Source organism: Protobothrops mucrosquamatus, unplaced genomic scaffold (genome assembly GCF_001527695.2).
Source record: "Protobothrops mucrosquamatus isolate PMUCROS unplaced genomic scaffold, P.Mucros_1.0 scaffold_267, whole genome shotgun sequence".
Taxonomy (NCBI): Eukaryota; Metazoa; Chordata; class Lepidosauria; order Squamata; family Viperidae; genus Protobothrops; species Protobothrops mucrosquamatus.
In genome coordinates, this window is record NW_015386343.1 from 176,650 (window position 1) to 187,174 (window position 10,525).

Sequence of the window (10,525 nt, forward strand, 5' to 3'; positions counted from 1 at the left end):
GTATTTGCTTCTAATGTTCCCTTTCAAAGTTACAAAATGGGGAAAGAGAATTAGTATGGCCTTCCTCATCTTGGTGCTTTTGAGAATTTGGGAATTATAATCCCAGCAGCCAAGTAGGAATAGCGTACATCTAGATTCTCAATTAGTACTTCTAGTCTGTGCTGGTATATGTAGTGAAAATCCTAATTAATGGTTTATATAGAAACTACAGTCTGATGGCCTGCAGATGTGATGGGATCACTTCTACCTTTACAAGCTATGAGGTTCATGACCACCTGACTAGGAAAGGTTCATCTATGTGCTAATCTATTCTCTTCCTCACACTTTTCCTTCATGGAAGTTTCAGTTCTAACATTTACCTGAAGACAAACACCTTTATTTTCTATGATCTTTAAATTAGGGGACAAACAACATTACTTAATGTTCCAAAGGTATTACAATGATGGCTGTAGCAAAGCGCTCCCACAGCCCATAACCAAAATATGGCATTTCTCATCACAAAATATAGCAATGGTGCCCAGCTTGGACTGTTACAAAAGTGTTCTTAATGCAAATTAATGAAGAATAAGTCTAGCAAACCTTGCTGGCAGGATGGCTATATATTACCTCAAGCAAATGGGTGGCAGTAGATTTCTCATTACCAGTTGCTAGGAAACCAAGGTGAGATAGTGTATTGTGCTCATATCTCACTTATGGGCTTTCTACAGATATTTTGTTGACTCGTGTGGAAAGCATGACTATGGAATTAACAGGGCTTTGACAGTACATCAGTATTTTTGACACTAAAAATGCTGTGAAATATAATCATTAGGAAGATACAGTTGCATGTAAATGTTTAAACATTCCATAGTCAAACTGTACATCTCAACAAATACTTAAGTGAATAGAGAAGTTACTGGTACAAAATTAAACGCAACATCTTTCTGCAAATATAAACACATGCTTAGTATTTATGTGCAGCCATTTACAGAATTAGAATAAGGAAACAGTGACTATGATGGGTTTGGCTGGTCTTTGAATTGCTTCATGACTTCTTTTTTCATAACGTGAAAGGACAGGTCCTAAAAGTTGACTGACTTATTTATTAGGTTTGTTCAAAAACACAGTTCTACAGATGAACAAACACTCTGAAGCACCTAACCTGTCTGGCTGTGATTGCTGCATATTTCAACAAATATGGGTTCCTCTTAAGTATATAAAAATGAAGATAATTCATTCTTGCAAAAGAAATCTCTAAACACTTTCAGTTAGCAATTTTAACAGTGACGAACCCAAGAAATCTGTGCTAGAACAGCCCCAAACTGGTCAACTCTGTAAAACAACTCCACTGCAAATGACCTCTTGAAAAATTCACAGGTCCATCAAACAATGTTGCTTATACAACAGTGATCCATGTGGAAGAGATGACAGGTTAAATCTTTTTCTCTAACCTCATCATCTAAAACCTGCAGAAGAAAACTTCAATAAGCCTGAATTCATATTTTGGATTCATTGTTTTTATCCTGAAACCATAAATGACTGCACATAAACAGTAAGCATGCACTCATATTTTCATAAAGCTGTTTATTTTAACTTTTTACCAGTAGAGGTTGAAATAAAGCATGTTCATCTAGAGCAGGGGTAGGCAACCTTGGCTCTTTTATGACTCTGGACTTCAACTCCCTGGCTCAGGAATTCTGGGAGTTGAAGTCCACAAGTCATAAAAGAGCCAAGGTTGCCTATCCCTGATCTAGAGCTTCATTTAAATCAGTGTTTTCCAACCTTGATCACTTGAAGATGTTTGGCCTTCAACTCCCAGAATTCTCCAGACAGTCAGAGTTGAACTCCAAACATCTTCAATTGTTCAGAAATATTGATTTAAATGTACAATTTAACCAGAGGTACCTAAACTTTTGCATGCAATTGAAGGAAAGACCTATTTTGGGAGGATCGTGATGATGTTTATAAATTAACAGATATGGGCTAGAAGGAAATAAGTAGTTCTTAATGGATCTATTCATTTATGTCCTTTGCATTAAAAAGCTTGAATGTCAATAAAATAAAATACAGCAGCAGCAGTAAATAGCAGTCTATTATTTATCTCTTTTTGAGAATTTCCTACTATCAGCTTCTTCTGCAGTTACCATGTTTGGCATGCATGTTTGCCTGTGAAAATGACCTGCTGGAACCCCATCAGGGGTAAATGTTACTGACAGAAGCTTTAGGGACTACACACCTGGCAGGGAGAATTAAGTGTTTCTTTCTCTGCTGAACTGTGTGTAACACAAACGGCTTCATCATAAGAACCTTGGCAACTGAATAGCGATTGCAGTAAGATCCTGAGATATGGCAGAAGCAAAGCATGTAATTTCCCCTGAATATACAAGGAACATGCGGTCAAAGGTAATTATCAAAGAAAAGAGTGGAAGGAAATGCTTTTGAATGCCAAACTGAACTGCAGCAAAGCTAGACAACCATACCTGGGGTTCCAAAAATTGCCAGAAACACTAGATGGCAGCAAAAAGACAAGGAGAAGGAAATATTTTGGGGGATATTAAAAAGGCAGAATATTATATTATATTATATTATATTTCCCAAAGGAATAATGGGAGAAAATCTTAAAAGGCAGAAACCTCTCCCTCTCCCCCAAGCAGAAACTTAGCAGGCCAGCTCTGTAGAAATGCAGATTTGATAATCCTATTCAGAAAAACTGGGCCACCTATTCATAAGCAAAATGCTTTCAGCCATAGCCGCAGAAAAGGTTTGAGCTGATGGGATTAGAAAAATAAAGTCTCCAAGGAACATGACCTTTAGGAGGATTAACCCACCACCATTAGAATACCAAAAGGGCACACTGAACCCCAGGTCAAAGTTCCTTGCGCAGAAATGGGAAGAGCCTAAAATACAATGCCACAGGAACAGGAACAACTCCAAGTACAAAAGCCCAAAAAGGTATAAAAACCCACCTCTCCCAGCTCCATTTTGTCAGCCACCTAAGAAACATGCTGCTGTCACTGAAGTTTCCGGCAACTAAATAAACTGGACTTTCTTTCCTAAGCAGTCTCCATTTTGTTTATTCCCAGCTTTGACTGGACCCTGAAGATTTTTCTTCCAACCCTATAGAAAGTGTTCTTGGATTTCCAAATATATTTCTTTCTCTTTCTGAACTCTTAAAAAAACATTAACTTGATTAATTACAATTTAGAGTTTTCATCTTATTGTTGCAATTTGCTGTGCAGATGGCATTGTCATAAAGGAGGCTGCACTATAAATAGAGGTCCTTTATTTTTTCAGAAAATTGTAATACAAGGCTTCTGAGATTTTTAATAACAGTCTCTGCTACCCTAGCTTCTCCTTACATCACAAAAGCTGGTATGCAAAGTTAAGATTGCCCCCAAATTTTGATTCTCAACAATTATTTGCACATACACAGCAAACTTTCAAGATGTACATTTTGTTTAAAGCAGTCACTAAATAGTACTGAAAAATGTTATAGTCACTAAATACTTTTCCTTTTAGATCTTTGACAATAGCAGAAACAGAAATACATAAGACAGGGTTACTTTACTGTAATTCACAGCATATCCCACAAGAGGCTTAATTTTGCAGCCTACCTTCTGTCAAATATTCCTTGTCTTTCTATTCTGGAGGAGGAAAATGTTAAAGCAAGATAGAAAATTTCAGGTAAGGAAAGAAGAAAAGCAGAGGTAGGTGATTTGTACCTACAAAAATAGTATACTCTATGTAAGGGCTGATATTCTGAATCACAGGATGAAAGTAATCAACCAGATGGTCATTCCAAGGGTTAGGGTTAGACCTGGGCTATAGGTCTAGATTCAAAAGCCATCTCTTTCTCCACATAGTGAATAAGCAACAAAAAGTATATTTATCACACAATTCCATCTCCTGAGGGCTCAGCAAAAAAAGTCAACTACATTACAAGACTGAAGTTACAACAAAATGTCTCCGAGTTAAAGTGTGGCAGAGCATATAAACATGCTGTAATATTGGCACGTGAGGTTGAGTTTTGTCTCTTCTCATAAACAAATATACCATTTAACTTATGCTTCACTTTTAAGAAAAAGCAAATGTATCATTGTTGAGTTAAAATTTAACAGGGCTTCCATTGTTCAGATACAATTTATCACGAAGAAAGATTTGATCTATGACTATGAGTTGTGTATCCAAGATGTGTCACAAGAAAAGCATTGTCCCAGACCAGCTTTGCCTAAATCAAACACCTTTTGAATGTTCTTTTTGGTCAAGAATATTTTACTGGAGCAGAATAAATTAAATCTCAGTGCTCCATTTTTTTTGTAAGATACAGCAGTTGTCTGGATCTAATTAGAAAACTATAGACATATCTAAGTATTTTTATGAAGTTGTATTTAATTGCTTAAATCCTGTAAAATATCATTAAGGAAATTTGTTTCAACAGAGTTAAAATAGGGTAATAACTTTTAAAATGATATACAACAATGGAAAAAGAATAATGCATTTAACTCTTTACAATGAATACTTTCAGCTGAGATTACTTTTTTGATAATTAGTTCCATAGAAATTGACACAGCTTCAAAACAGTGAAGAGGAAATATGATTATCATTGTAATTTCTTGTGTTAGTTAAATCTAAATACCATCTGTGAATTCTTTGTCTGAGTGCCTATTCTTACATACAAATAACATCATCTAAGCATAAGACTAAGTCCAAGCACAGTTTAAATAAGCCTGGGAGAATTTCAAGAGTTGCAAAAGTAGCACAGATTAAAAACAGGGAGAAAAATAATAAAGAGCAGACCCCACAAAACAGCTTCTTGAAGCTTGAGGATGCCCTTAGATATCCGTGTGCTCATAGACTCAAACCCAATGACTCCCTAAATTACAGTTATTCTCCTTCATTCTTCGTATCTTTCCTTGTCTATACAAGCGCTCATAGCCATGTAGACAATCTTAAACATAGCCTCATGGGAAGCTTGTGAGATATCAGACTAGGGTCTCCATTCACTTCCTGAAATTTACTTCCCAGCAGTCAGATGACCACAGGCAATGAAGTGAGATGCCTAAAAATGTAGCTCAGCCATATTAAGCCAGCCACTTCCCCAAGTCTGCATGATACCACAAGTGTCATCTCAGCTTCACTCTGTCACTCACTCTCTAGCTCAAGGGTCACCATACTTGGCAACTTTAAGACTTGTTGGCTTCAATTCCCAGAATTCGTTCTCCATGCTGGCTTGGGAATTCTGGGAATTCAAATCCACTAGTCTTAAAGTTGCCAAGTTTAGAGACTTTTGTTCTAAGCCAGGAGTGTCAAACTGCCGGCCCATGGGCTGGATGCGTCATCATGGCAAAACTGCGCCCACCCCATTGCCGACAATGGAAAAAAAGTTGCGATATGTCGCGACACGTCACGTGACATTGCGAGTTTGACACCCCTGCTCTAAGCTTATTACAAGGATAAGCCTTATGCTGAAAATCAAGACTACTATGCTGTTAATCATGAAAATATACAGGATTTCCCACCATCCAATTCTCATGCATACTTTCAATACAGAAGGAAGCCTTGAAATCAAGGACCTGTCTGGTGACAACTTGTGTAGGTCACAAGTGCAGGTTTCTTTCTTTCTTTTTTCTTCTTCTAATTCTATTGCTGGGGTACAATGTGGAGATGCTAGACATTTATCCTGGGATCCTTTTCATTATTATCTATCAGCATTATCTCCATGCAAGGACAATTCCTTTGTCTCACCTTAATACTTCGGAGGATTATTTAACCAAGAAAGGAATGCATATATTTTCTGGCCAAAACAAAACACACATGCATATACACATACATCCCAAACCCCATACTTCTTTATAGTTAAGACATTTATAAGCAATTTGAGTGGTACAAAGTGGTACGAAATGCTTGCTTTAGCTTGTGTACAGCGAGCGCCTGTAAAATTCCACACAGTAATGTACTTTGTTACAAATACATACACTTTTCTCCCACATTGACAAGCCTATTTAAAGGAACTTCTCCTCAATAAAAAGGTTCTCCTTACGGAGTTGAAGTCTCCATTTCAGTGAGTCATTTCCAAGTGCAACTTCCTTCTAGTACTTTTTCATTCAAGGATGCTGTAGTGATCACTGAGGTTTTAAGCTCCCTGTGCATTCTAACTTGGTGCTGATCTGTAATGGCCCTCAGGTTGGAGGAGACACCATCGGAAGAGTTGTAGAGGCTTCTGCTGCAGCTACTGCTACAGTTCTACCTTCTCTTCCATGTAGTATTAGGCGCAAGCAACGCCGAAATTCTTCATTCTTCCAAGTATAGAGCAGTGGGTTGAAGGCAGAGAGAGAACAGAAAAGGAGCCAGCTGGATAACTGCAGCCCCCGGGGGGCAGGCTGAAAGAAAAAGCTCAGGAGGCTTACCCACACCAGTGGTTGGGTTGCCAGGAGGAATATCAGACAAAGGACCAACACAGAGATGCTGCTCAAATGGCGCTGGGCCCGACGGGGAGGTTGGCCAGTAGTATTGAGAAAGGGCAACTGTTGCAGCAGATGGAAGTCAAGGACACTGACCCGTTTGATGCTGCCTTGAACCCGCTTCACAATCCTCATGTAGCAATGGAGCAGGAGAACTGTCTGGCTGAGAATAGCAAGGGCTATTCCTAAACTTGCATAGTTAGAGCTGTTGTTACTGGTGGCATTTTTAGACTCTTGCTGGATCGGTTGCCATGTTTCCAATCCTGGTGGAACCAAGGCAAGGAGAAGAGCAAATAGCCAGGCGAAACCTATCATCCAAGTAGCATGCTTCCTCTGATAAACAGTCTGGTATATGATGTGTGGTTTGGTGATGAGCACGTACCGGTTGAGGGCCACCAAGAGGTGGGAAAGTAATGAAACAAACAGCCCAAGAGCAACAAGACTCATCCGGAGTAAGCGGTAGCTTTCTGAATGAGCCGTAGGGGAACCAGAAGGTAGCAATCCCTGCATTGCTTCTTGTGGCATCCAAAAACCACACACACTCAGGTCAGCGATACAACCATTCACAATGAAAGCATTGCTGATGATATGCAGCTTTCTGGAAGCGAAGACCATATAAATAACCATGAAGTTGGATAAAGTTCCAGAGATAGCCAACAACAGATAGAGTAGAGACAAAGGCAGCCTAGTTCCTAGGGAATCTTCATGACAAAGGAACAGTTGTAGGGGTCTGGAGCTCCGGGAAGAGGAGAAGGAAGAAGTATTGACCATCTTGTTGCAGAGAAGTTAAACTTTCTCGAACCTCAAACAAACATATTCCCTGCTTGATTCTAGAGGTGATAATTCAGAAATCAAGACATGTCTACAAGACTATACACAACAGACAGCCAAAGATGGAAAAGTCGAAGGCATCCCAAAGAATGCAGATAACATCTAAGAGAAGCAGACAAACTGGATCCCAGAGAAGTCTATAAAACTCCCCGAGCATTCCAGATTCGACTATAAGCAAGACTCAAAAAAGCATATATGGGATTCAGAAAATAAAGCGAGGAAGATGCAGCATTGTCTGAACTAGCAACGAGATCCAGAAAGATGTAGTCTGCGTGAAGTGTAGCAGTTGCGAATAAGCAAAAAAAAATTTTTTTTTAAATTAAAAAATAAATCCAGAGCAAAAAGTAATTCAACCACATAGATCCCTTTCTAGATGCCCAGGACCTTCTCAGGTAACAATGAGCATCCTAAGACTGGAAGACGAGGAACATTCCTCAAAGAAGGAAAAGAAATACCAGAAATCCTAAGAGGTCTGAGCAGTGCATCTGAAGATGTGGCTCTCTCTCTTGAGCTTCTCAAAATGCTTGCTGTATCTACATCAGCACCAGGAAGATGTAGTGCTTCTGCGTCTGATCTTTATGAATTATTCAGAGACTATAGGAGGGAGAAGGGGAGTGAAAAGAAAATCCAACTTGCTCTGAAAAGGCAGCTGTTGCAGAAATTGATCTTTCTCCCCCTACCCCTCCCTCCACCCACTGTGGTTCCTGAGTCACCTTTTGTTTGAGATGGTACTTCTGTTCCCTGCTCTTCTGCCCTCCTCCTACCACTGTTGTTCAACACAAACTGTACAAAAACTCTTGCTTACACACATTCTTAACTCTAGGTTTGTTTTATGGTTCAATGCTTCTACCATTTTCAAAATATATGACCCAATTTTTTAGAGCATGTCTTAATTGCAATATTCAAACCCTCCTTTGATTACATGCTTCCTGTTCCTTGGCAACAAGGATTGTTATATTACTGAGCTGGCCTGCTAATATAATCTCCTCTACGTTAAGTAACGTTGTGTGTAAAGTTAATATATTACACAACTTTTCAAATGTAGATGTTTGAAATTTTGTGTAATGTATTAATTTGCAGAAAAATACGTGCCGTTTTGATCCCAGTTTTGAAACCTGTATGGAAATGAAACAAATTGAAACTACAAATACAGAAATGAGTAACTAAATTGGACTGATATATTTTTTCACTCACAGCTGACCTAACTTCCTTGAAGCCTGTTCCATCATTTTCAAGAAAATAAAAATCAAAGAAAGAAAGTAACTGTAGTGAAAACCTGGTTGACAGTAGTACTAGATAGGGGTGAAGGGTGTAACTCAGAGGTGGGGAACTATGGCCCCTTCATGACTTGTGGACTTCAGCTCCCAGAATTCCTGAGCCAACCATGCTGGTTCAGGAATTCTGGGAGTTGAAGTCCACAACTCATAAAAAGGCCATAAATCACCACTCCTGATCTAACTGGATATGAGAACTTCTAGATGAACTCAGGTTTTGGAGAACAGTTGGGACTACTACTGTTGTACTGCCATCCCTGCAGCATAGCATCTTTCCTGTTGGAACTGCTGGATTCCATTACTGAGTTGGTGGTGGACTCTATGAGGATAGTAGCTCTCAGGGATTTTAATATGCCTCCAGGGCAGGGTTCTTCAAACTTGGCCCTTTTATGACTTGTGGACTTCAACTCCCAGAATTCCTCAGCCAGGCATGCTGGCTGAGGAATTCTGAGAGTTGAAGTCCACAAGTCATAAAAGGGCCAAGTTTGAAGAACCCTGCTCCAGGGGATATTGAGTCCATAGCAGCTTAGGGCTCATGGCCATCCTGACAATCAGGCATCTGTTCCAAATAATCAAAGGCTTGACATATACCAGGAGTTGCACTCTAATAATTAATCTACTTTTTTCACACAGCAGTTATGATGTGATGTGTCATTGGAGAATATTAACATCAGTCAATTCCTGTGGACAAAATTCTTCCAACTTGATGTCACCAACGCTCTAAGGAAGACAGGGCATGCTGGATTGGCCCATCCCAGACAATTTAAAGACCATTTTGGGTTCTAGACGGAGCTTGGGATTTTCCCTGAGGATCTGGTGAGCAATTTGGCACAGCCTTGGCTGTAGCCTGGAATAGGCATGGGATGGAGGCCTTGGACTACAGATGTTCCTTGTTTAATGACCACTCATCCAGTGATCATTCAAACTTATGAGGGCATTGAATCAATGAAAATTATGACTGGTCCTTGTACTTACAGCTGTTGCAACATCCCCACGGTCACGTTGATTGTGATTTGGGACTTTCCCTGCTGGTTTTTCACAAGCAAAGTCAATGAGGAAGTCAGCAGAATGTTGCAAGTCATGATCATACGAGATCCTTGCTTACCTACCTGTATAGTGCTCACTTAACAATGGCAACCGGAGGTGCCGGAACTGCCATTGCTAAGCAGCATGGTCATGTGTTGTTGTTGGTTTTTTTTGACATAACCATATTGCTTAATGACAGAGTTTCTGGTCACAGTTAGTGTTATTAAGCAAGGACCATCTGTACAATATTCCTATGTGGCCTTTTGTGTAACAGCAATTCTGGAACAGCATTCCCTTGGAGATATGCATAGTTCCCGTTTTGCAAGGGTTCCACAAGTCATTGAAAAGTTGGTTTTGCTCCCAGACTTGGGGTTAGGTTGTTGTTGAGTGCCTGATGCTTTTTTGTAATGTAATGAGTGGTTTTGTCCAGATGTTACATGTCCTTTTCTCTTGTAATTGTTTTAATGTTTTTTTTCCCTTTGTAATTACGTAGAAACAGAGAAAGCTGATAGCAGAAAAAGACCTAGGAGTCTATTGAATATGCCCTTTTGAGTTTGTTTCTTGTTTTCTTTTTAACTGCATATTATATTTTTAATTATTATTTTTATATTTATTTATATTTAATTTTTAATTTTTGTCAGATGATCGACATGTGTTTATCCCAAGTATGTTTAAATTCAGTTATTGATGATTGATCCACTACCTTCACTGGAAGTTGGTCCCAGGTTTCTCCTACTCTTTCTGGGAATACTTTCTAACATTACTTTTGAACTTCCCTCTGGTTAGTTTGAGGTTATACACCATGTTCTTGATTTTTGCTCAATAGCATATTACATAAACTGCCTAAACTGCGAGTTAGACAGCTTTCTAAATTAAATAGTAAGTATGAAATAATGCCTGCCACTTTGAGTTCCTAAACAAAAGGTAGTATATAAATCTAACAAATTATTTCCC

At 39.1% G+C, this 10,525-nt stretch overlaps 1 protein-coding gene across 1 annotated transcript; it reads right to left on the reverse strand.

Annotated features, from left to right (window-relative positions):
* Window positions 1–6,158: 6,158 nt before the first annotated feature.
* Window positions 6,159–7,211, reverse strand: GPR88 (G protein-coupled receptor 88). Its single transcript, XM_015831600.1, has one exon. It carries the CDS (start codon window positions 7,209–7,211, stop codon window positions 6,159–6,161), a length of 1,053 nt encoding a protein of 350 aa, XP_015687086.1.
* Between the last annotated feature and the right edge of the window lie 3,314 nt (window positions 7,212–10,525).